Genomic DNA, 26710 nt, shown 5'->3' on the forward strand with positions numbered 1-26710 from the left:
GTGAACAGTTCTAAGGTGCATACCAAGTCTCCGCATTGCTTTACAGAAGTCCCTGCTCTCGGTAACTAAGGAAAACAAAGCGTGGGACGTGGTGCGCGCATAGTGTCACGTCTACAGCCGCGCGCAGTCTGAAATGGTGAGTTTAAAGGCTCATCGTGTATCTTAATTAATAAAAGTGAAAGAATCCGCATATTTTTTGTGGTGGGAGTCCTCGTGTTTTTTTCCCCCAAGCTGCCCTAATTAGAACAGCCGCATAGCGTAGCATTTTGAGTGAGTGAGTGTTCACTGCTGGGTGCGAGCGTTTGTCACAAGGGGAGATATGCCTGTTCACCAGAACAAAACTTTAGACCCGAGCCACTTCGTTGTTATAAAGCCCCTCGCGGTTCGCCCACCGGTGGGACTGAAACTGCAAGACTGGAGCAGTGGCAAGCATGGCGTCAGCGAACCAAGCCGGGAACAAGTGTTCCGGGGGAACTATCACCGGAGACAACAGCTTAGTCAACAAGCCTGCAGGAGGCCTTATGGGGAGACCGGGGAGCCCCTGTACGCGGAGAGCGTGAAGGCGTTCGGTTCTTTGAAACGGGTTGATGAGGTGAGTAGCCTGTTCTTCCGTGAATCTGTTGTAACGAACTCGATTGCTCTTGCCCTCGGTAGGTATTTCCGTGATAGTTGGTCTTTAGTGGGCACCTAAGATCCCACAGAGAGAAGTTTGCTGCCTCTTCCCACCATTTTTGAAGAATTTCTTATGGCTTCAGATACATTAAACTTTTCTTGTTAGCGTTCTGGTATCGGTGGCCTACCTCTATTATTTTAATAGGAATAACAATGTTTTAAGATATATGCAACAGCGTTTAATACAGTGCATTTTTGTGACGTTTTTAAACTAATATCGAACCACTAAAATGCACATTAAATTGTTTTTGTTTTTACAAACTTGTCAGGTAAATACATGACTACTCCTATGACAAATGCAACACACGATTAAAAAAACAGAAGTAGAACAAACAAAAGCAAGAACCAGATGTGGCATGTGTTTTGCTTGTCTCTTTCACACACACCACCACACTTTTATGAACTACATGTTAATATACATTTCTTTGCTTGTACTGTATATTTTACAAGTTTAATACCTCCGGCTTTAATCTTCTCAGCTACTTCAATACTTTGCTCTGATAGATTTTCCATTAACTACTGACAGCAGGGGGCCAACCGAAGGAGGGTAGGCCCCCTCTATATCTGGGTTCCTTTAAAGATTTCTTCCCACAGGGCAGTTTTTTTTCATGTGACTGTTTTAGTTTTAGTTTTTTTTTTCCACACACTGGGGAGTTTTTAGCATTCTTTTATTGCTGGAGTTCTTTCCCCTCTTTTTTGGTAGGGTTCAGGTTGAGACATGGCCAATGTTCCTATTTCATGTTTTTCCTCTAAAGCATCATTGTGGCACTGTCTCTGCAAAAGCATTACAGTATGCACACAAAATGGTGAATTGAATGACATCTTGAATGGAATGTTTCCGTCCAGTGTTCAAAATTCAAATTGCATTATGCTCTGAGCTCGTGGGGGAAGAAATATGTATGTCCATGTTGAATGCATGTTCTCAAAGCCATCAAAAATATTTTGGGAGTAGAAAAAATATGAATCTTGTCAATAACATACCTGTTGCAGAACTTGGGGGGGGGGGGGGGGCTTTTTTGTCCCTTTTCATGAGTTCTCTTATGACACCAATAAAATCACAGGGCAAAAGGACAGCAGGGTTTGCACCCAGGTGGGCTGTTTTTGTTGGGACAGTATTTTGAGCGCCTTCCAGTCCATTTTCGCTCTTGCTGCGTCTTTGTTTTCTGATCTTCACCTGAGGTCAGAGTCAGACCTTTCCTCAGAACTTCAAAAAAAAGCCAGGCGGTTTTGTATAGTTACCACAGTGGGTGTAGTTCGGTGTAGAAGTACTTTGACTGGCGATCAACAGCGTAGTCCAGTAAACATCAACAACAGCAGCAGAAAAAAAATGGACAGGGTAGAAATAAGTGGTAAAATCGATCGTTTTGAATCGGAGACTCTCTGTTGAAGCAACAGCAGGCAATAAAACACAAGGGTGTTTGCTTTTCAGATGTTCCAAATATACGTGTGCACTACCACGCCCGAGTAGCTTTGGTTTTTCGCAGTGCTGCCTGAAATAGTCTATGATTGTTTATTGGACAGAAAGAATCCACACTGTGTGTGTGTGTTTCCATTTATTCACTGTGTATGAAAGTGTATATCCAAGGATCGAACAATTGAAATCTTTGATGTTCCTTTTTTTTTGTTTTAAACAAATTTTTTTTCCTCTTGTTTTTTTTAAAAGTCTTTTTCCTCCAAAGTAATTTTTCTGTAATTTGAAATGCTGATTGACAGTTCAGAAGAGGACAAACTCAGACAGTTCTCTGCTGTGCCAATTCTGCAATTCACCAGCTAAGCTGCACAGTCACCGCATTGGAGAAGTACAATACAGCACATGCACAAGTGGTGCTGAGAAACTGCAGGCCCCTCACCGACCAGAGGGGTCGCTGTTGAGCGATGAGGGAATACTCCCTTTTCCGGCCAATAATGCAAGGACCTGTGGCACTTTCACACTTGCTGCTGTCATGAACCTGCAGTGCTAACAGCCGCAGTTGATGTTGTCATGGTAATGGTTTGAATCTGGATGGCGGGGCACCTCATTTCTGGGTGTTTCACGGCACGACGAAGGGTCTTTGGCGCTTCCGAAAGTCTCTGGTGGGCCAGGGTTAATAATAATGTAAATCTTAATCAATTGTTTCCCCCTTGTTTCCACTTGGGCGCTAGCAAATTTAGCGCCGAAGGTTTCGTTCTTTGCAGGAAAAATCCTGCATTACACTGACACTAAGGACACGCCACTGACTGTCCCTGGGTGACATTCTTTAAGCATGTGACCAATTTGCAGACGTGACCTATTTCGTTTGAAATGAATTGAATTGATAAAATAAGTAGACTGGAAACCTGCCTTCTAGCAATTTTTAAAATACTATTCTAAAAGTCTGTGTGTGTGTGTGTTTTATTAAAAGATTTGAAAATATATTATATACATTCTTTTCATTTCTGTTGCAGTATCATTTGATAATAACATAGGCACTGAATCAATGGTATTCTCCCGAGAGAAAGAGGGTATTGTCCCTCTCTCACCTCTCCTCCCGTTGGCTCTGAGTCCTGTAACTTCAGATCTGGCGGTCTCTTGAGCGCGACTCGTGTTTCTGTGAACTCGGATGCCCTCCCGAGGAGAGCTGTTTTTTCTGGACGCGATGCGGTGTGCGCAAGGGCGTCCATTTTGTGGCGAGCTGTCAGTCTTCTGTTCTTCGGGGGGCCTCTCCTGCGGGCAGGCGAGATCAGATCAGCTCCTGAATTATTGCTAGATTTGCTTTTAGTGGACATGGTCTTTGACACTGAGCAGATCAGGGACTTGAAGCATGTCTCAAATCATGTTTGTGCCTTCGACACAGTATCAGCTATTATTTCTCCCCCCCCCCCTCCCCACTGATTCGAAGACGGAATGTTTGAGGAACGAAGCGGTACACATTTGCTTTGAAAATTTGCTGAAACACCGGCATCTAGGATTCTGTCTGAGCTCTCCACAGCAAAAATCAGGACAAAGTTATTCTGAAAAACGGTATGCTTGAGATGCCGCACTGTGCTGCAAAGTGGAGGACCAGAGCTTGTATCCTGTGGCAGTGCTGAATCTGTTTACAGGCTATCCCTGCACATATCATAATCATTTGAGTCCACGTGAGTGAGTCAGGCCAGATGTAATTACCTCAGAAATCAGTCGCAGTGTGAATTGTGTATGAGAATATGTCTGCATTGGGATTGACGGTGCTGTGCGTGGAATTTTTGCATTGCAAGCTGTAGCCGATATATTTGCAGTGCACCATGGGAGATGTGGTGTCAAATGGTTGGTTTATTTCTGAGAACGTTGAATTTATCATCGTTATTGTAGTTGTAAAAAGGCTTTTACAGGCATCTTACCGTAAGCATGTAGGCACTAACCGTAATATCAGTGAAATATGGTGTTTTTTTTTGCACCCTTGTGAATATTTGGGCCCTGGAATGTATGACATGGCAGGCTAACTGCAGCTCCCTCTCTTTATTGGATAATTCATTATAGGAAGAGAGTGAAGAAGGTTTTATGTCTTGTAGGACATTGCCGTAATGTCAGTGAGTGAGATGTTTTCCTTGAATTGCTCATGCAAAGCTGTAAATGCATACTAACTAGTGCAGTGCTTCGACGGAAGCGCTTTTGAAGTTTGGCGGTAAGGGCTTGCAGTAACGTCTGCGGCAAGAACGCGCACGGTGCCCGTTTCCCCCCCCCCGAACCGATGCGGCTGCAAAAAATAAATGTAACAAATCCGCAGAGGATGATATCAATATTTGAATAAGACTGAGCCGCGCGGATAGCAACCAGGAGGATTAAAAAAATAAATAAAAAAAAAAAGCGCTCTATAACGTTGTTTTGAGTAGACGCCGCGGTTCGGGGCGAAATCTGTGTACCTGCTGAGGCGAGGCGATGATGTCTGGGCTTAACGCGGGGAGATTTACTGCAAATGAGATCGTCCATCTTGCCGAGGTGCGAGGGAGACGCCGGGGCGCGCCAAGACGGATCGGGGGGAGCTGCCCCTGCACCGTACGCCCGCCTGAAAAATGAAGGGGGCCCCGTCAGCGCCCCGAAGCCTTCGTCCCGCGCCCCGAAACCTTCGCCCGCGCCCGAAACCTTCGCCCCGCGCCCAACCCTCAGCTCCGGCTGGCTTATCCTGCGCGCCGGCCGAAGGGCCTCAACCCCCCCCCCCCCCCCCCAGTGCCACTACATCAGGAGAAGTGCCTACATGTCTGTGCAGACAGGCCGCCATTTTGTTGTGTTGTTGGGGAAAAGTTTTTTGGGTTTCCATCAAGCAATAACAACAAACAATAAAATAACAGTAAAAACATTTTTGTTGCAAGTGTGTAGGCCTAAGTTTAATACTTTCCTAAACAAAAACAGAACTTTGTTTGTTTTAAAAGTGTAACTTTTATTTTAGAAAACTCGGAATGGGTGGTCGGCATCAGATCGAGCCATCAGCACAGCCATCCTGAAACCAACTGGGCGAAGCATGGTAAGGTTGCTTTCTGCTAACCATTTCTCACCACCCACCTTCTTGATGTCTGTTTATTGTGTGATATACCATGTTTAGTGTTCTGGTTATATGTGCAAAATATCCAATTTATTGCACATGTATAATAAATATATTTCACAGAAATATATTAATGTAGAAATGTAAAAAAAAAAAAAAATCTGAAATTAGTAATAATTTGTACATTAAGTATTTGTTGTTGCAGTATTTTGAGACTATATTTTGTTTCAACATATTTGCAGTACATTCATTTTCCTTAAGAGGAAACGGGTCAGATTGGCAACAGTTTTGACCAGTATCCCATTGCAGTAATAAATGGGTCTGACTGTGTGTCAGGGCTCGTGTGGCTGCCTGTGTGTGATTCAGAAGAGAAAATGGCCGCCTGCTCTTGCGTGCTCCCTGCTCAGTGCTTGTCTCTTAACCTCCCGCAGTCTCCAGCGAGGGAAGATTCAAGCACCCTAAAGAACCATCTGGGCCACGTCAGGTAAGAGCGCGCATCACAAACGCTGAAGTGAAGCACTGATGTGGGGGAGAAACGGCCTTTGAATATTAATAGAGAGGAGGAGGCGCATTAGCAAACCAATCTGGCGTACTTGTTCCTCACTGTGTAACTGCAGCTATTTTTTTTGCCTGGTTCAAGCTTATCATTCGATTGGCCCAGCGATAATGGTATTTAAAGCTACTGTGAACAAGCTTGTGGTCAATTTTCCAATGGATAACCCCTCCCTGATTAAGTTAAGATGGATCAGGCAAGGAAGCATGGGTCCCCCATGGAAAGCATCAAAGCCTTGCTTCCTTTTGATCTGTAGTCAACCAGGTGAGCTGTGCGGTCATTGTGTTTGGCAGTCTGAGCATGAAGAATGAACAGCTGATGCGGGTTGGCTGATGTAGGGAGAACCCTGTGGACTGCCTCCCCCCCCCTCTTAAACCACCCCCGCTCTGAGGAACTGAATCTCTTTACCAGGGCTCCAGACCAGACCACTAGGCCCTTTACTGCACCTGGAATAAGTGCCTTATGCCTTGTTTACACTACACAACATGCAAAATCCCAACAACGGAGAACATTTAATGACTGTCTCTCATAAAGAATCACTGGTATTTACATCGTAGGAACACACACAGACATACGTAGTCACAGGGTCATGGGGGGGGGGGGTCACACACATACACGAGCCATGCCTGAAGACTTGTGATGCAGTCAAACGGGTTCGATATTCTCTCAGACTCACTTAAGACTCTATCAGGAGAGCTGTGATTCAGTCTCTGACCGCTTCACATTAAATGACCGTTAAATGCCGTTAATGACCCCATTAAATGACCGCAATTAAATGGCGGGTGCACCCAGCGGTCACGCAAAGACCGGGGATTTTCTGACGCCTTTCTTAAGGTCTTGAAAGCGGCAAAATCTTGACCAAAAAAACCCTGGCGTGTACGCTAGGCGTTAGCAGGACGGGTCGCCCGGCAGCCCCGAGAGCAGGGCGCACGCTTTGAATGCAAACCCCGTTTTGTGTATCCCGCGCGCAGTGCCGCTTGTAAAAGGGGACGGGCGCGGGAGCTTTTATCGCGCACCTGCTGTGTGTTCCTCGTAGTCAGGAGAGCGTTTACGACGCGATCATAAATAGAGCGAGCGAAGCCGGAGAGTGTTTGGCAAAGGGGCTTCTTTATGGCGCCATTTACTGTCGGCTTCTTCATACAGACACGTGCGACACGTTCAGTGAGACTGGAGACTGGAGAGTAGCGTTCACAATGCACAGGTGCAGCGTTTTGACGGTTTACTTGAGTCGGAGGGCAAACCTAAAGCTCTCTCCTCATTTGGATGCGGACGACGAGAGAGCGGCTCTCACCTTCGTTATTGTCCGGTTCCATCTGCGCCATTTCAAAACCGCGTCTGTAATTGTGTCTGTAAATCTGACGAAACGGACCCACCGGAGGGGAGCGTTGAGCCGGTCCGACGCGCAAGACGCGATTTCATAACCTCGTTCATCATGCAAGGTGGCCCGTTACGAAGACGTTTATCTGACGTTTCTCTGAAGGGGCGCAACGCATTATCGTCTCGTGAGTTCAAGAAGGGCCTTTTGTTGCCCGTTTAATGGCGGTGCTAAATCATTGGCCGCGGACGCTTCGGGCGCGTATTCTGCCGTTCTTGCGGCGAAGTGCGCCCAGAGGAATTATTCCTCGTTCCGGGCGAAATATTTACAGCGGCAGATCGGCCGCGATAGACTAAAGCAGGAAGCCCCGGTTCCTCAGTGCTACCTGAGCGAGTGGGAATTTCAGCCAATTGTCTGTTTAATATGAAGGACGGCAACCCTAATTTCTCACAGCGTTTCTGAATGCAGAAAACACTTTAGGAATATTTATGTGACGGCTTGCATAGAAATATGAGAGACGATGATATTTTGATGGAATAAGGCCTTGGATCTGTTGAAGCTTATGAGTTAGGCGTTAGCTCGTTCAGAACATTGTGAGTATTTGAGAATTGACTGCTGTGTACTGAGGCCGTAATTCGCTTGTTTGTTCTTTAAAAATTAATGGCCAGCACTCACGCGGTTTCAAAAAGAATCGCTGGTTTATTTAACATTTATGCGGCGATTGTTGAAATATGAATATGTTGAAAGCATTTTGCCAATCTTTCCCTCATTGACCTAACCATATTGCATATTCATGCTGTGTTTTGCTTTTGAAAATGCTAGAAGTTACGACTGTTGGAATTTCTGAACAGAAATGATGGTGTTGAAGATGAAGATAACAAACGACAGAGTCAGGAGTCAGCTTTTGAAGTTTTAATAAAACAACCGATTGGGAAGAGGTGCAAGCACGGTCTTCGGAAAGTCCAATACACGAGTTTATATAGTTTTCTGAGACGCATAACTGCAGTTCCAGCCTAGGAGAGCCATTCAGTCGCCATATACAAACTAATTCCATTTGTGGCCAATTATATTTTAGCGCCAGGAGTCCGTACCAAGGCTGACCTTGTGAGTGTCTTCCAGCTTAACCATATTAGGAGTCCTTTGTTCCCTTCATGCTTTTGATTTATACTGCAGTTGGGTTCTGTCTCTTGCTTACAACATAGGGTGAAACAGCGTACAATAGGCTAGACATTCAACACTTGAATTATTACGAATTATTATATTTATCCAATTACCGTAAGGTTAGTATGACATTTTTAAATATACAAAGCCTTCTGTATGCAATTATAAGTCAGCTTTTCAACCATGACCGTTTACAGGGTACAAGCAGGGACACCCTTAAGTGCTGTCTTTTCCGCACCAAGCTCAGGCCTGTGGCCTTGCCACCGATAATAACCTGCAGTATTTAACACTGAAATGCTAAGGCAGAGCAGCTCAGATACTGAGCGTGCTCCCTGCGATTGGCTTGACATTCGGTGGGCGGGACCTGTCGGGGAGGGAGGGAGTTCTGGAACTTTGTGGGCAGAGCCAGCCAATCACTTGTCAGGCTCTTTGCCCACTCCTGGTTTGGGCCCCGAGGAGAGGGGATGGGGGCGGGGGGAGGGGGGGGGGGGTCGTAATTCCCAGTTTAGATTCCCAGTTCCGAAATCCGGGGTCAGCTCAGGCTGAGAGTCACTGTTAATGCGCTGAATGCTACACGGGAGTTGTTTATCTTTTGTACGCGGCTTTACTCAAACATTTTCTTTCCTCCCCCGCAGCTGAAATCCAGCCAAGTGTCTCCTGGGACCGCTGCATTTATACATTAGTTCCACTGAATCTGCGTCTCTTTGTTTTCACCATAAATTTCAGTGCAACTGGGGTGTTTGCGCGCTGGGAACAAATCGGGGATTTTGAATAATTCTTCAAAGAAAGCTCAGCGACGTCGAGCGGCCTTGTAACCTCCTTTCGATTATTGAGTTTATCTGTCTCTGGTAGGCCTCGTCCTCGTGGCGCTTCAGAATTGTTCTTTCAACCCGAAACGCTGTCCCAGAGAAGCAAGGGAAGAGACAGAAGGTCCCCGCTTTTGTTTGTACTGAATGGGCCAGATTTACAGTTTTATTAAGAGGCAGTGTCAAGAAAGACTAAAAGTCATGCTGACACAGGGCGGCCTTCGTATCCGAAGAAGCCTCCTTTGGATATGAATAATTCAGAACGCTGGTCGACATTTGTGACTAAGCACCCCACTCCAAAGAGCTGTGGAGTACGGCAGCAGCATTTTATGTACGTAAGGTCTTTCTGTTTCTTTGCAATACGTTGTTGTGTAAATGTACTCTATATGGCCTAAAGTATGTGGACACCGGACATCCAATAGCTCATCCAAAATTATGCACATTAATGCTATAACAACCTCCACTCTTCAGGGAAGGCTTTATACTAGATGTTGGAGCATTGCTGTGGGGATTTGCTTCCATTCTGCCGGTACATTAGTGAGGTCCAACTCTGATTGGGTGATTAGGCCTGGCAGTTATCTTTCCAGTTGATCCCAAAGGTGTTCGATGGGGTTGAGGTCAGGGCTCTGTACAGGCCAGTCAAGTTCTTCCACGCCGATCTCGACAAAACCATTTTTATATGGACCTCGCTGTGTGCCATGGGGCTTTGCCATTGCCATTGTCATGCTGAAACAGGAAAGAGCCTTCCCCAAACTGTTGTACGAGATGTTGATGGAAGCTGATAGAAGGTTGCCGGGTGAACGCCTGACACGGAGACTGTTGCTACACAACCCAAAGGTTCCGCTGGCCCTATCGCTGCACTTACCAGCAACCGAAACATGCCTTTTGTTGCTTGGAGACGAGCAGCCAATTGGGGCCAGGGCCGTTTAGCAAATGTCCTCCGCTGACCCACGGGGGAGGAAACCAGCCTCTTATTTCGCCTCTCTGCGTGAATATTCCTCTGGTATGAAATGACAACAATCTCGACATCTCGTGCCACTTGTGGACAGGTGGTATTCTCACGGCTTTGTTAATTGCTTCATATTGGCCTGGATCCCACCCATTAACCTCTTCCTACCCTGGCAGGGGGGGGTTGAGGGTTCAGATTGTGGAACCAATGGCATTGGTTAAAGGTCTCATTGGATATTGCACATTGGAGTTTTGTCAGTGCTGGTGCTGGTCAAATTTACCGGCGGATCTGATATAAATCGCACACCCTCTCTACTTTTAATAAGGTGCGTGTAATCTAATTTGGGTGCTGCTGGAGTAGTTTTCTCCCGATACTCCAGCTTCCTCCCACAGTCCAAAGACGTGCGGTAGTTCTGTAAGTCGCACTGGATAAGAGCACCTGCTAACTGCCTGCAATGTAAACTTGGCTAATTGGAGACAAAATCGCCTGTAGGTAAGAGTGTGAGGTTAGATAATGGATGAATGGATGTATGAAGTTCCAAATGTGCTGTGATCATACACATCTTGAAATTGTCAGATCACTTTTTTTATACATTGAATTGTACACTTCACATTTCATACCTCAGCCTGGAAAAAGAGTCTATTGCCGATGGGTTTTTTTTTTCATGGCGGCACCAGAGATTGGATTTGGCTGCGTTGATCAAACTGCCCAGCTCTCGCCAGCTCCCTGAATAAAGGAGAATCCCAACAGCACTTGGGCTCAAACACAGCAGATCAAATTATGACTCTGGAAATAGAAGGCTGGTGCTCTCGAAAGTGAGCAAACCAGCAGAAAAATAATACATTCATGATTAATGCACTTAATTTTTGGCGAGACATCTGTTGGAAATATTGTCATCTTGGCCCGTGTTATAAGTGACAATTAATGATTCAAATAGCAAGGGAGCTGACACGCTGGTGATTGTTTTTTTTCTTCCGTTCTTTGCTAATGAAACATCTACTTCAAAGAAATTACTGAAAAAAAGAACACTTGCACAAGGGAAAAATAAAGGACCCATTATCTGCAATGAAGCGTAATTTCCACACTTCTTAAAATTTTGTGATTGACCACTTCATTTTAAATGATCAGTATTTATTTATTTATTTATTTATTTATATCCTTTGGACTCACTCAACTGGTCTTTGTGTGTGAAAGGCACCAAAGCCTAGATCCACGTCTATATGTCACATCTATATATTTAATACGTTTCTCTTTTGTCACCATCGCTGGTTTTGACACTGATATATGGTGCTGTACAGTCACTGATCTATGTTAGACTGTAAGGTGAACCCTGCCAGCGAATCGGTCGACCCTTTTATCCACCGCCTTGCTTGTATAAACATGTAGTGCATATTTCTGCTTTTATCCACCGCTTTGCTTATATAAACATGTAGTGCATATTTCTGCTCATAGCCCAGTGATTGCTGATATACTGTAAGAATCAAATAGGAATGGAAATGTGTCGTAACAAATAGGAAGAATAAAATTTCCTTTTATATTTTTTGAGCAGTGGTGAGCACATTTGTTTTACTGGTTTATGAAAATGTTTATTTGAACTTTTAAACTATTTCAAATGAAATATTTGACCCTGGTCTGTTTTGTACTGCGTGTGTGTGTGTGTGTGTGTGTGTGTGTCTACGTGCATGTATTCGTGCACACATGTTGCGTATTTGCGAGTGTGTATTTGTTTTCAAATGCCCCTATTGTCTTTTGTGTGAGTTTTTCCATTGTATTTCAGATACAATGGAGACAGTGGGTCGAGGCTGGTTTTTGGATTTTACATGTCTGTGTATTGGGATAGAGGGATGTTGCATTGTGCAAGCATCAGACTAGCTGTCATAATTATGAGCACTGTGAATAATAATAATACACATACAAAACAGCCTTATTTTGAAGTCCTTATCAGAACTGAGATTTGCTACTCTGGGCACTTTGCATGCAATATTTGGAGGACATGTAAATTGCTATGGTGTACTCTTGGGGCAGCTGCTTGTAGTTGGCAGTTAACTGCTGTTTACCCTTCGTGCAAAGACTGTTTAATGGAAAATAATTTCTCCTCTTGTTGGAGTTACCCGTTATTAAGTTCATACCAGACCTCAGGCAATGTCAAATATAAATGACCACAAACCCACAAGACCTTTGTTCCTCCCCAAACAGATTTAAGTTCAGCACTCAAAGGGGCACACAATTTAATTTTCGATACCAAGTTTCTCCCGTGGTTGGACAACCCCCTGCATCTGCGATAATGTTCAGCGACTGGAGAATTTCCTTTACGGAAGCAAATGTACAGGATGAAGCCTTTTTTAACGGAATGGTCTAAAACCTTCCGGAACCTTCCGTGAGTGGTTGTTTCTTGCGCGGTACAGGCGACGGGCCTACTGAGAAAAGTCCCAGAGAAAAGTCGGGGGGGGAGGGGGGGGTCTGGCATGGTTGTTTAAACTGCTCTGGACACAGCTGTAGCCTGTCTCGCTCCTCGTACCCCAGTTTGCTTGGATACGCCCCCCTCGTTCGTGAGTGCCACTTTTGTCTGCTTGTCGGCTTTTTGCGACGCACCTCGCGGCCTTGCTCTGCGGCCCCACCCCCCCCACCCCACCCCCCACCCGTGTGATTCATCTCCAGCTATCGCTCATCCTGCCAATCACGGTCAGCCTCCCAGGGGAGACGCACAGTCACATATGGCAGCCCCCGGGGACTCCTTCCTTACCAACCGAATTGGAATGTTAAAGGGGGACAAACGACTCCGAAAGTGAAATGATCGCAGAGGTGTGTGGGTGTGTGTGTGTGTGTGTGCGTGCGTGTGCGCGCGCGCACGCGTGCGTGTCGCTAATTTACACCGGGGTGTAGATATAACCGAATTTGCATACCGTCTGAAAACAAGCAAACGAGATTTGCGAGGGCGGGCGGCGAGCTGCGGCTAAATCGCTGTAATGAAGCGATTACTCTGCCGGTGTCAGGCATTCCTCAGCTTCTCATTAAAATTCTTATTTTGGGGGAGGTGATATCGTTTCTGCCCCGCCGCCGTTGGGGCTCACACAGAGAGACCCGCGCCGTTTGGAGGGACGGCTCATTCTGCCAAAGCCGCGATTTATGGGGATAATTGTGGTTTTTTTTTGACACTGAAGCATGCAGTGCTCATTTGTATTTATCCCACACACACACACCATACGCAGTGGCGTTTGACGTGGATCCCGCCCAGCTCTCCCTAGCAACGTGAGAACGGACGGAGAAACGTAGCCTTTTCACGTTGCGTATTGTTTTCAGATCTCCCTTGGTTCAGGTTTTCACGACTGTACTTTTAATTGATGTGTTCCAATCCTCAGGAGACTTATGTCAGCTGTCCGGCAGGGCAGGGGGTACTTCCAGCTCCTGCAGAAGGAGGAGCGAGAGTTGCAGGAGGCGCAGACGATGGAGCGGAGGAGGAGGGAGGAGAAACAACGCACTGAGTGTCAGCCCCCCTGCTACGACTCGGACAGCGACTCAGAGAGGTGCAGATCTAGCGCTCTAGATCTACGTCCGTGTCTATATCTATGTAGATCTGTCTGGATCAGATTACAATTAATTACATTGATTGGGCTCCTGCTCCTTTCAAGAGAAACTTAAAATGTAAGATTATATTTTTATTTAAATGGTTCGACCCTTGGGACACCTAAAAAATTCATGCAGATTACTGACAATTTTCAGTTTTCCAATATTTAGAGCAAAATTCTTTCATGTTTTTCATAGATTTTACATTTTGGATACTTGATTTATTGAACAAACTCTGGGTTCAGCAGTTTTTCAACTTTTAATGGCACATAAAAAGTCTTTCAGAAGCGTTTTTAAATCAAGTATGATCAAGTATATCTGTGGATATCTAGGATATTTATCTTCCCTTTTCATTTTTAATGAGGGCATATAGAACCCTACCCTTGGAACTGAGTCCTCTTCCTTTGTTCAGACCGGGGATATGAATGTCACGAGAGGATGTTATGAATTATAGAAGCGTGGCCACCTTTTGTCCGATGAACTTATTGTGAAAGAGTCTCTTTTCTTTTCATCGGCCTTCCTCTCCGAAAGTCCCCTCAGGACGGCCTTCTCCGCAGGCGGCAGCCGGCCAATCGGGGGAAGCGGGAGAAGAAAGAAGCTTCCGGCGGGGCGACCTTTCACCCCGCTGCACCACTCGCTGAGCTCTCCCCAGCTCGGCGCGGTGGCACTGTGAGTTTCCCGCCACGCGCTCGGTTAGCCTGCTTTTTTTTGCGGCGTCTGACGCTAGCCTAGCGTTACCCTTACGGCTGGGTCGGCCTCACCTTTCGCAAGATAAAAGGCTCGTCTGAAAAGGCGTTCATGAATGCGTTCGCGGTGCGTTTTTTTAATAAGGCGACCTTTCTGCTTCCTGGCTTAAAGGTAGAACTGCTCAGAAGCATGAAAACACCTCTTTGTGTCGTCCTGTTTTCTGGCATTTTGAAACCGGCAAACCACTCAGCACGATTGGCCCTTCTCTCTCCCTGTAGGACATTTTCCATTCCACCGGTCTAATGGGAAGTTTTGCACCTGCCTTGACAGGTGCTACAACTGATGTGCAGAAAACCCCCCCCCCACCCCCCCTCCACCCACCCACCATGAAAGATGAAAGCTGTCCGAAACGCAGCCGTGACGGTGACAGACTGATCGAGTGGTTCGCCCCTCTCACGGCCTGCTGGGCTGTGCTGTTAAAAATACATCTTAAATGTTTAATCTGAAAATTATTTTTTCCCCCTCCTCCCAATATGTCAGCCTTGTCAGCCAATGTAGCTCAGCGTGAGCCCCACATCTGCTACGCCGAACTGGTTGTGCATTTCCTGTGCTGTTTCCCAGTCACAGAAAACTGACTTATTCCTTAATTCTGCATGTTCAACACAACATTTTTATGGATTTGTGGATACAAATAAGTCGGGGGAACAGGATTTGCTTATAGGCTGGAGGCCAGCCGGATCCAGTTGCATATTGCACAGGTTATTTATTTATTTATTTATTTATTTATTTATTTAGTATTATTGTGTCAGTCTCCCGGCTAATTACAGGTACTTATCTTCAGCACTGCCTACTGCAGGAGCCCTGTGTTAGCCTGTTGTTTTAGCCTCGGTGAGACCTTCCCCACAAACCCATTTCGCACGCACCGGGGCAGAGCTAGCGTGGCGTGGGTATCTATGGTCCATTATTCAGAGCCTCCCCACCCCCGACACTCAAATTATCGTCAGACGCGACCGAGAGGCGGGGAAAATGACAGCGATTTCAGAGAAGGTCGTTATCCGCGTCCTGATGGATCTTAATCGGAGAGACTTTGCCGGGCTTGTCTGGCCGCCTCGCCGGTGAATGTTCGTTTTTTGATGGGAAAAGCTGTCCCGTCCGTGACTGACTGGTTGTTTTTCGAACCGTGGGGGTTTTGCTAAAAACTGGGAAGGCGTGGAGGGGAAATGGAGGAAAGAACACAGTGGCTGTCATCCCCAGACGCTGCGTGTCCGTGTCCGTATCGAACTTCCTTTACCGCCGTCGCTGGTTTTCCCCCCCCGTCTATAATTTTTCTGTCAGAAACCGCAATGCCAAGTCATAATGTATGTGAAAAACATCTCATCCAGTCCTGTGAGCTCGAGAAGTGCTGCAGTTACCCTTGACGGCCACTTGGCGGAGTCGATACGATACTTTCTGTTCAGCTCGCACTTTTTATGAGTGACCGGACTTGACCGTGAATTTGCCGACGATCATAGGGTCGGGAGGTGTGCTTTCTTCCTGCTTATTTATCTACGCCTTTTCATTTGTATTCCGCCGCCTCCCGGTCCCCAGCACCCATTATTTCGCCCCTGTCTTATCGTTTGTGTTCAAACGCGGTGTGACTAATGTTGCCTGCCAGAGCCGACAATCAGCGAAGATGGCCCCTTCCACTCGAAAACGAGCCTCTGACAAGTAAACCATCAAGCCTGCGAAAGAAAACAAAACAAAAAAAAAAAAGCACCTTTGTCGGCTTGTCAGAGTAATTGTTCAGAACGCCCCGACCTCCCACGTTTTCAAACAGGCCTTCAGTGTAATTGCTTACCCTTTCATTTGAGGTTTTTTTTTTGTTATTTTATTTAGGTTTTTTTTTGTCAGAGAGTGTATCGATTTTATTCAGCTGAATCACTGTGGATGAAATAAAAGCCTTCTGGCTAACGGCCTCCTGGCTGTGGGGGGGGGGATTGAGATGTGTGCTGAGGACATGGGGAGCGGCTGGTGTGCGATGACTGAGGACCGTGTGTGTGTGTGTGTGTGTGTGTGTGTGTGTGTGTGTGTGTGGTGTGTGTGTATGTGCGCGTGCGTGTGTGTGTGTGTGTGTGTGTGTGTGTGTGCGTGTGTACACGTGTGTGTGTGTGTGCATGTGTGTGTATGTGCGTGTGTTTCAGGGAGCCCCTGTTCCGGCAGCTCTGCTGCCTCAACTGGCTGCTGGAGGCGGTGACCTTGAACCCCCCCGGCAGGACGGGCCCCGTGTCCTCGTGCTGGGACGTGACGTAAGTCAGAGGTCACCTGTGCGATGGGAGGGGGGGGGGTGAGGCCGATCGGGGCGAGCCGGTTCGGGTCCCAGCCCTCGAGGGTCTGAATCGGACCTGGGTAACGCGTTGAGTCCCCGAGCTCAAAGCCTCGCCGATGTTGGCGGACCTGAGTTATGTGTTCAGTTGGCAGGCCTGGGTTAATTGCCTGACCTTTTCACCCCCCCCCACCCCCCCCTCCAGTGAGGTTTCGCCCAGGGAACACCAGACTGCTAATGAGCCTCATTTCCAGCAAAGCAAAGAGAGTTTTGGGGGGGGGGGGGCAGGGGGGGGATTCGGTCCCCTCGCCCAGCAGACCTCAGCTTCAGAAGGCAGAGGTGGCAGGCCTGCCACTGAAGCACTCTTTAGCACATTTGAGCCCGTTGACCGCCAGAAGACAACCTCCATCTCTCCCTCCCTCCCTCTCTCTCTCAACCCCTTTCTCCCTCCCAACAATTTCCTACCTCCCTCCCTCTCTCTCGACCCCTTCAGCCACTTCCCTGATTCCATAATCAGCCTCCAGCCCTCCCCATAATCACGTCTATTCTTCGCCCACAATGCACTGCAACGCAGTCGCTCTGCGGGGATGTGCACTAAAAATGCGTTTTTGCTGGAGAAATTCGCTCGGCGACCGAGCGTCGGTGACCCGGGGGTGTGATCCTGGGGAGCCGCAGGGCGCGCTTGTTTTTGTTTTCGCCTTTATAATCGGGCCTCCGGTTCGGACCCGGGAGACGAGGGGAGGAGGGGAGTTAACTGCGTAATAAAGCGTTTTAATTGATCGATTAAGCACTGAGTAACAGCCGGAAACCCGGCAGACCCTGCGGCCCTCCAGGACCGCGATTATAGACCCCTGCTAGAAGTGCAATTAAATTAGTGGAGGGCTAGTTTGCTGTACAGGTGGCAGAGAGGTATAAACACAGCGGAAAACAATGGCGAGCAAGTCCGTATTGCATGTGAAATACTTGCAGACCTACGTTCTTAAATAAATAGAGCTCACAGTCTTTTCACATGCCGAATACTGAATTTCTCATTTGAATGTGTTTGTGGAGTGCTTACATTGTTTGGAGAAAGTGTCTTCGGGTCGGGTATTATCAGGTGCCTTGTGACTCAACGCCGTATTCACACGAGGATATGAATTTTGAAAAATATGTGACCATTAAAATAATTTAGGGAGATCGTATAATGTCAAGTGCAACATAAAAATTCACGAAAGCCTTTGAACTCCAGTCAGCACCCACGCAGCACATAACAAACAAAGAAAACTGGTATGAGCGCTCAGTTTTGGTTCTCCTGCTTTAAACATTCGCGACCTAATTGATGATACAAATGGGCCCGTTTCGTGCTGTTGCCATGCCGACCTGCCGTCCGCTCCCCGGATAATGCGAAAAAGGAACCGGGGGAAACGGACCTTCTGCTGCACAAAAACAAAAAATAAGTTTTTTCATGGTGCACTTAGAGGGGCAGGTCAAGTGAGAAGACTGGGGAAATGGATGGGTCTCGTAACGTCCGTAAGCACAGAAACCTTCCAGAAAATTACTGCTAATCTGAACTCAAAGGGAGGGGCGGGGGGGGCAGGACAGCAGGCGGAGAGAGAATGTTCCGGAGAGCTTTTTTTTTTTTTTTTTTTTTGCGCCACAGGCCCTCAGGCCTACACTCGGCCCAGAATCCAATTTTCTGTAGTCCTGCCCTTTATGGGGAAATGATACAGGCCAGTGTTCTGGAAGATATTATCCAGAAGAGTAAAACTTTTATCGCAGCCTTACAGTTCAGGGTTACGGAGGTGGCAGTCGCAGGTTTGTTTTTTTGGGAGGGGGCTGAGGGGTGCGGGGGGGGTTCGGTCGCTCTGAGTTACTGTTTCGATATTGTTCGGAGTCTGGACACCGCCTCCTGGGCTGGACGGTGCTTCGGGAACATCAGGGAGGCTCTTAAGATGTCACTTAGCCGCCGCTGAGTCATTATTCTTTTTTCCCCCCGTTTTTTATTTACCAAGGGACCCAGGCAGGAGCAGAGTGACCGTAAAGGCACTGAATAAAGAAAAGGCCGTCGAGATGAGATGGGACCAGTTTATTTCACCGCCTAAGGTATTTCTCTCTCCTCTTTTTTTTTTTTCCTGCACACCTTCCTCTCCTCCATCGCCCCCCCCCCTGTATTCTTTCCCTGTTTTCGCAGCTTTTATGGAGTAAATTTATGGCCGAGGAGGCGTGCTTAAACTTTAAAGCCCACGCCATGTTAATTTAGCTTCCCGCTTCCCCGTGTGCCCGAGTGCACTCGGAGAGGAGATCAGTCCAGCGCACGCTGGCCAATAGTGTCCCTCGGAAAGGTCACATGACTGCGGCTGTAGAGGATGTGGCGGAACACTGTCCCCTAAAGGGGTGTTCTTTTAGAATTATAGGCTGCAGGTCCCTTCTGTCCCCCAACATCCTTCCCTGGATCAGCGTACATTATTCTGACGTTACTCATACCCTTGCCTGTCATGTGAGAACCTTACGCGCCGGTCCAGGGAGAGCGATGGGTCTATGTGTGTGTGTCTCCCCGCAGCCCAGGAGGGCCCCTTCCAGGGGCCGCTGTTCCTTTTCGGGGCGCCCCCTCCGCAGAGTCTCCGTGTTCAGCCTGGCGTCCTCCTCGGCCACCACCCCCACCCTGCGCAGCCTGTCCTCCCTGGCGCTGGGTCCCGACGAGGCTCCGCCCCCCGGCGGGGCAGCGGGCAGTGAGGAGATCTCCCTGCAGGGCCCAGGGGGAAACAAAACGGCGGTGCCCGACCGTGAGTGCGCTAACTTCGCCCGTCTGTCCTCCCCATCTCCGTACCGTCACACCATACCTGCCTTCTATTCGCTTTGCTTTGTTCAATTATATCGGACCTCATCCAGGTAGCAGCAAACAAGCAGCCCGTTAACATCCCGCTGTACGCACTGCTATTGGCCTGCGAACACCGGCGGTGCGCAAGCCAGCCTGCCAGCGGTACGGCGGTCTACCGGTAGATCAGGAAAAAATGTATAGTGAACGGACCAGCCACTAGGGGTCGCCAAAACATTTGAAAGCCAACTGGAGCCATTTGGAAAGAGAGTTTCTATCTAGCAGAGAAACCGCCCGGCTGCTCTGCAGCGTGTGTCGAGCTCCGCGCCCAGGCCCTGTTCCAGACAGCCAAGGGCAGCACGAGTCCCGTCTCTCATCCCACCCGTCGGAGTCCACGTCAGTGGACGGAAACATCTGCGTACAAGGCACCAAGCGGGTTGCCGTGGGGACCACCCAACTGCTGACTTCATTACGTACAGCACGGCTGTGCTAACACTAGCCTTGGCTGCCCCTTTAAATATTCATTATAAATAAGTAAATAAATGAGTAAGTAAATTTAAAAAAACATGAATGAAGGAAACCAAAGCTCACAGCTCTATGGTTTCTGTTCTGTTAGTCCTGTGTTTTGCCGTTGGACGCTGCAGTACACGACGCTGTATGAGGGCTTATCTGCGCTAATGGACAGCGAAGGGCCACTGGCTAGCCGAACAGACGCACGGCACATTCAGAGAGACGCTCGGTCGGCATGCAGGCTGCGGGTAATTAGTTACCCCGCCCGTTTAAATAAGCGCATTTCCTCGCGTCGCTGAAAGATCGAAGGGGTTGTTTGGCTTCCTCCGTTATTTCAGTCATCGGCGGTTATTTTACTTTTAAATGCAAGGAGCCCCCTGGAATCAAAAGAGCTTATTCAAGCCCAGTGGTTTAAGCAATTAATTGGTGTAGCCGCTAATCTCCGGAGTTATTCATGAAATGCGAGAATTGGGAACCACGGGTATTTTTTTTTTTTTCATTGAAGTTGTATTGTTCACACGCACGCACACACACACACGCGCCCGCGCGCGCACACACTCACTCTAATGTAAAAGGGAAGGAAAGACTTTTTGATTAAAAGACAGCGAGAAGCAAAGCGGCTCTTCGTCAGCTTGCTTTATTTCCGTCCTGGATGAAATAATGAGATTTATCCTCAACTGAATATTCACTTTTTATAGATATGTAATCCTGGGCCTTGAAGTATGATCGCTTTGAAACGTTTGACGTACGGTATATTTCACATGAAATAGTCCAAGACATGAAAAGACATGCTGATCGTTATGTGGTATTCTGCATTATGCACAGAATGTGTGGAAACATTCTGACCATTCTGATTTCATTTTATTTATGAATGCCACTACAATATTGCATATAGTGATTTAACAACTTGTATAGTTTGTCTTGTTTAAACATTCTTCATTATTAAATTTTTAAAACACTTTTTACATGATTATCCATATGTTTATTATTAACGCCTCTGATTTATAAGTATTAAATTACCTTGGGATCCTCCTCAAATAAAATGTATTTGAAAAGGTAATCTGTTAAATGCAAGTATTACATTTAAGAGGAGATGAAAGTGTAGTGTCCAGAATGTTGCTTCCTGAATGCTGGCAGTCGTGTTTTTCAGAAACTGGCCAGCAGGGGGACCCATTGTGTTATTTATTTTTAAAGGAAGATTCTGGATTCTGGATTCAAGATGCAAATGTTTTGCCTCCACAATTATCTACAATTATGCAAAAACATTGAAAGAATTCCTTTTAAGAACAATGGGCAAACTGACATGGGAATAAAAATAGTATGAAAGTGTGAATCGGATTGTTGGCTTTTCTCCTCTAAAGAAAAGTATATAAAATGTGTGGTGAATTCAGTCATGGCTTTGTTGCAGATGGGCAGAAATTGGACACACTTTTTCAGGGTGCTGCCAACGAGTTTCCTGGGCCAAAACAACACGGCGACGATTTGTTTGACAGGTAACCAAAATCTAGACGATTTCCTGTGTTGTTGCCTTTTTTGGTGGATCTGTAGAAACATCCAGATTACTCACCTTTAGAGTTTACATGGCATGTCAAACATACGGCCCGCGGGCCGGACCCGGCCCGTTGGATGATTTAATCCGGCCCGGCATAAATTTCTGAGTATGTCAAAAAAAGAAGCGAGTCTCTAGCTTATTTCTATCAAAAGTTATGATTTTTTAAAATAAATACAAACCAAATGCTCCCTCCGGCCGCGGGAGGGCAGTAAATGTGTAAAAGAGCTCACGTCCAGCATGCGGCATTGACACGAGTTAGTACTAAAAATAAACCGGCAATCTTGCTTCACAATTCACCACTACTAAACAAGTTATCGGTCAACACACCCTTCCCAAAATGGCACTGTCAAAAAAAAGAAAAGTGGACACGGAGTGCTTCTTTGAGCTACGAGGGGAAATTAGACAGTTCATGGAGAAGAAGGGACGCCCAGTAAAGGAACTTAAATGCAAGGAATGGGTGCAGGATCTTGCGTTTATGGTTGATATTACACAACACTTGAATACACTTAACACTACATTGCAGGGCCGTAACAGAGTTGTCACTCAATATTACGACAGCATAAGTGCGTTCAAGATGAAACTGTCACTGTGGGAGACGCAGCTATCCAACGGTGACACCGCGCATTTCTCTTGTCTCACAGCTGTGCGTCCGGAGGCACCAGACCGTCCCGATAATGATTTGGAAAAATATAAAGACAACATAACAGATTTGCTGCGAGAGTTTGAGCAGAGGTTTCAGGTATTCAGTGAACTTGAGAACAAATTTGGCTTTTTTCGCTCGCCATTTACAGTGAAGCCTTCTGATCTGCCAGCTGACATTCAACTCGAGCTTATTGACTTGCAGTGCGATTCCGCTATGAAGGATAAATTTGGGTCCGTGGGATTGGATACGTTTTATCAATATCTCGTGCCAGGTTACCCCAAAATAACAGCCATGGCTGCAAAGGTTCTATCCATGTTTGGGACTACTTATCTTTGTGAACAGGTGTTCTCCGTAATGAACAATAATAAAACAAAGCAGCGCTCAAGGTTAACAAATAAACACTTGAATGACATTGTTAAATGTGCTGCTACTCAGGATTTGACACCTAATATCGATACACTTGTGAAGGCAAAAAGATCCCAAGTTTCAGGAGCCAGCAGCAGCAAGTAGACTGCAGGAGTGCAGTAAGAGAGAAAAAAGTGTGATGACACGAAATTTGTTTGCACTCATGAATACAGATCATTAAAAATAAGATTAATCTGGTTTCATATTAAAGACAATTAATATTGTGCAGTATATTCTCAGCTTCAGTAGGCCCAGCCTAGTAGTTTGATCTGATGTAGTCTAATCTTATTGCCCATGCACGGCTATAACTTTTATTTTGTAAAAGCAGTATGACAATTAAGGCGAAAATATTTTTTTCATAGCTCCCACTTGAGTTTGTTTAGTGTGGTGAGTTGGTTCAGGTGTAAAACTGCATTCACTTAACTGTTAAAATAAACCAGTTGTTAACACATTCACCGCCTAACATGAAATCATTTTTTTTTTCCATTGTTGGTGAATAAATGTGTTGTGCTTAGAAAAGATCCCTTGTCATCCGTGATTATAATATGTAGGGTAGGCTACAAATGTAGGCTGAATGATAAAGCATAGTACTGAAAAACAAAGCTAAATATTTGGAGTTGACATTCTTTTACTGATCCGGCCCACCCGAGAACAGAAAGTCTGGATCCGGCCCCAGAGCCAAACTGAGTTTGACATGCCTGGTTTACAACAACTTTTAAAGTCTGTCTACTGCAAAACTCTCAGCCATTGGTCTGTTTGCCGTTATTTCACCCGGGGGACTGTTGCCATGGCGTCATTTCAGGTAGAGTGCAGGCCGCAGGTGTTCTGAAGGTCATTGCTGCCCACAGGTGCTGCAGTTTTCTGAAGAGCATGCAGGTGCCTCTCGGTCTCCTTCTAATCTTCTACACTCTCCCGCTGCCACCTGGTCCACCAATCGCACGCCGCGGTTAGGGTGGAACGAGTTTGGAGAAAAAGGATGGAAGAACCGCTCGTGAAAACGAAGGAGGGATGTCAGAACCAAGGCCGCGATGAAGATTAGAAGGGAGGGGGGTTACCTGTTCTCACCTTCTTGTTCTCTTTCTTTTGTAATATCTATCTCTCTCTATCTTTCTTTCTCATTCTCTCCCTCTTCTCTCTCTTTTCTCTCTCTCCTCTCTCTCTTGTCCTTGCTCCCTCTCTCTCTCTCTTTCTCTCTAATTCTCTCTCTTTCTCTCTCTTTTCTCTTTTTCTCGCTCCCTCTCTCTCTCTGCAGCAGTTCCCCTCAGAGGCAGCTCTCAGCCGTCAGCCAGTTTGTGAAAAGCAAGTCCTCCATGTTGGAGGAGGCGAGGGCCTCCTTCCAGGAGCGCGCCCAGGAGCTGACCTTGAGCCTCAACAGCAGTTTGGACAGCAGAGCCCGGTGAGAGGTCGGGGGGTCGGGAGGTCAAGAGGTCACCGCCCCCTGATGTCATTACAGCATGTTCAGCAGAATACATTTCCATAAAAACAGGGGTTTGGCTAATAGCATGAGTGCATGTTGATGTGATTTTTATATTGAGGTTATGAGTGCAGGGATGGGACCGTGTCTGAAGTTTGGGTGTGGTTGCAGCCTGATCCCACTTCAGGGACAATAGGGCAGAAGGTTTTGAGTTAAAGATGGAACAGCAGTGGAGATGGGGAGGTTTTCTCTTCCAAAAATTCAGTCAGGACAAAGTCGCAGCGGAACCTGATACATGTGCACGCCCTCCCTCCCTCCCCCCCACCCCCCCCCTTCCTCCTCGTGTTGCCGTAGAAACCGCTGGGACAGCGGCGTCCTGACGTTCCGGTCGCTCTGCCGCGGGGGGATGTCCACGCCCAGGTCCCGCCCCGTTACCGTGACGTCGGGGAGCAGAGGCGTCCCGGAGGCCGTCTCCAGGCCGTGTGAGGACGGGGTGTGGTGCGTGGCAGGGTTTCAAGCGAACGCTGGGCGGGGTTCATCACGCCGAACTGCACTACAACGTCATCGGTTCACGTTAGAACGAGAGGTTCTCTGTAGAAGAGTGGAGGGATCGTTCGGTCTGACGAGCGTGGAACTGTAGGATGGCCTGGCGTTTGTTTCCGGAGGGACTGATGTGTGCGGGCGCGCCCCTGTCCCCCCCCTGCAGGCTGACCCGGCTCATCGCTGGCCTGCCCGAGACGGCGCTCCGGGACCGCAGGGTGGGCCGGATCCTGGAGAAGCTGAGGCGCTTCGCCGATGGGCGGAGCCTGAGGATCCGCCCCCCGGCCTTCCTCAAGGTGCTGGGGGGCCTGCAGCCGTGGGAGCTGTGCTCTCCTGATCTGTGCGTGGCCATCGAGGTAGGAACCCTACGCCCCGCCACAACACCTACAGCAATCACAGCCCCGACAGAACACCCCACACTGTCACAGCACCCAAATCCAGAACACCCCACCCCCATTAAAGCACCCCAGTTCAAAACACCCCCACAACCATCACAGCCCCATTCAAAACACCCCCACAACCAATCACAGCGCCCCATCCCAAAACACCCCCACACCCAATCACAGCACCCCGACCCAGAACACCCCCACACCTGGTCACAGCACCCAAATCCAGAACACCCCACACCCAATTAAAGCACCCCAGTTCAAAACACCCCCACAACCAATCACAGCGCCCCACTTCAAAACACCCCCACACCCAATCACAGTGCCCCATCCCAGAACCCCCCCACAACCAATCACAGCGCCCCACTTCAAAACACCCCCACACCCAATCACAGTGCCCCATCCCAGAACCCCCCCACAACCAATCACAGCGCCCCACTTCAAAACACCCCCACACCCAATCACAGTGCCCCATCCCAGAACCCCCCCACACCCAATAACAGCACCCCAACCCAGAACATGGATTGTGCGTGGTGGGGGGGACGCAGGATGGATATTGGAGAGGTGGGGGGGGGGGAAGAATGGGTTTTGGAGAGGGGTGCAGAGTGGATCGCTGGGAGGGCCCTCCCGTTTCTGTTCCAGATGGTTCGGGAGCACGTGGTGCAGATGGCCGAAGAGGAGTACGACCTCTGGCTCCGATCCCGAGTCACCCTGCCCGATCCGGCCTGGAGTGACCCGTCCGGGGAGGGAGCGAGGTGACCCGCTCACAGGAGGGGGAGAGTGACCCGTCCGGGGAGAGAGCGAGGTGACCCGCTCACAGGAGGGGGGGAGGGCCATCCAGGGAGGGTGCAAGATGTCCTGGGGGGGGGGGTGTTTGGTGTTTACTCAGGGAGCTCTTTTCAGATCTGTGTAGTTATTACTGTGTTAGTCTTCCACCCTCAAAATGTGATGTTTTTGCTTGTTTAGAGCTTAGAGAGTATTAAAAACCAAATCCTTCATTTCACCCTCATACATACTTTTATCACCCCTGAGTTAGACAGCCACTGAAAGCTGAATTAATGTCCAAGAAGGACTAAATACGCTCATGATTAAGCGTAAAGTAGGTTTTCTCTCTGATTGTCCTATCATATTACAATACAAATTGTAGTTTGATAATATTATGTTAATATTACTTATACATTATAAATTGGCCTCTCTGTCATATTGGTGATACCCCATTTTTGTGTTCCTGAGAGCAACACCGATGTTCTCCACTACTGTTCATCACTCTGGATAGGAACATCTGCCAAACGACTGTAATGTAAATGCAAAAACCTTTATTCACGTCCCATTTTCTTACTACGAAGCCAAAAAAGTTTAACTGCATATAAAAGGGGGATGTTCTTATCAGGGTGAGGGATATGCCTGTTTATAAGTTTGCTTGTTTATACGGGTTTGTGCCCAGTGTTTGACCGAACACTCCCAGGCCTCATTCCCACCACATCAGATTAAATTCACATTCTCATATTCTAGAAGGAAATAAAATGCCTGACCCAGTAATCTCGGAATGGAAAATGAAGATAAATTATTGTTAGTTTTTTTGGCACTGATCAGATCTTAGAAGAGTGATATTCTTAGATGTTAGATTCATCACTGACAGGATTCTCTGGGAAATGAAAACATTTTTCGGCTCGTGGGTTTCAAAGAAGATGATAAAACCATAAATAACTCGCCTTTCAGTTCAACGGTAAGATCAGAGATAATATGTATTTTGTATTTTGGGTGTGTGTGCATGTGTGCCAACATTAATCTCAGGAAAATAAATTATTTGTGGAGTTTTATTTATTATTTTTTTTGCTTTGCAGTTGAGTTTGTTCACTGTGCAGGATGACGTCACACCGTTTGTACCGTGTGTCATGTGTATAATACCACAAATGTGTAAAATGGCTACTGTCATTTATGGGAATGGAATTCAAAAATAAAATAATAGACGAACACACAAA

The 26710-nt window shown here is 47.2% G+C and overlaps 1 protein-coding gene across 4 annotated transcripts; it reads left to right on the top strand.

Annotated features, from left to right (window-relative positions):
- Positions 1-5: 5 nt before the first annotated feature.
- On the top strand, positions 6-26710 carry LOC135264810 (coiled-coil domain-containing protein 60-like). 4 transcript variants are annotated; one of them, XM_064353680.1, is made up of 13 exons: positions 8-592; positions 5055-5129; positions 5579-5631; positions 13291-13455; positions 14027-14164; positions 16363-16467; positions 18476-18566; positions 19024-19246; positions 21197-21281; positions 23641-23784; positions 24157-24300; positions 24509-24698; positions 25371-26710. In XM_064353680.1, the coding sequence occupies exons 1-13, from the start codon at positions 320-322 to the stop codon at positions 25485-25487; spliced, it is 1803 nt and encodes a 600-aa protein (XP_064209750.1). In that variant the 5' UTR covers positions 8-319; the 3' UTR covers positions 25488-26710. The 4 variants fall into 4 exon arrangements, with proteins under 4 accessions (XP_064209753.1, XP_064209752.1, XP_064209750.1 ...); XM_064353681.1 differs by having other exon boundaries at positions 23644-23784; XM_064353683.1 differs by lacking the exon at positions 25371-26710 and having other exon boundaries at positions 6-592; positions 24157-24284; positions 24509-24647.

Source organism: Anguilla rostrata, chromosome 10 (assembly GCF_018555375.3).
Source record: "Anguilla rostrata isolate EN2019 chromosome 10, ASM1855537v3, whole genome shotgun sequence".
NCBI lineage: Eukaryota > Metazoa > Chordata > Actinopteri > Anguilliformes > Anguillidae > Anguilla > Anguilla rostrata.

Coding starts and splice junctions, on each gene's coding strand:
- LOC135264810 (XM_064353680.1), top strand. CDS start 320: ATGCCTGTTCACCAGAACAAAACTTTAGACCCGAGCCACTTCGTTGTT. Junction 5,632..13,290: donor AACCATCTGGGCCACGTCAG/GTAAGAGCGCGC, acceptor TCCAATCCTCAG/GAGACTTATGTCAGCTGTCC. Junction 24,699..25,370: donor ATCTGTGCGTGGCCATCGAG/GTAGGAACCCTA, acceptor TTTCTGTTCCAG/ATGGTTCGGGAGCACGTGGT.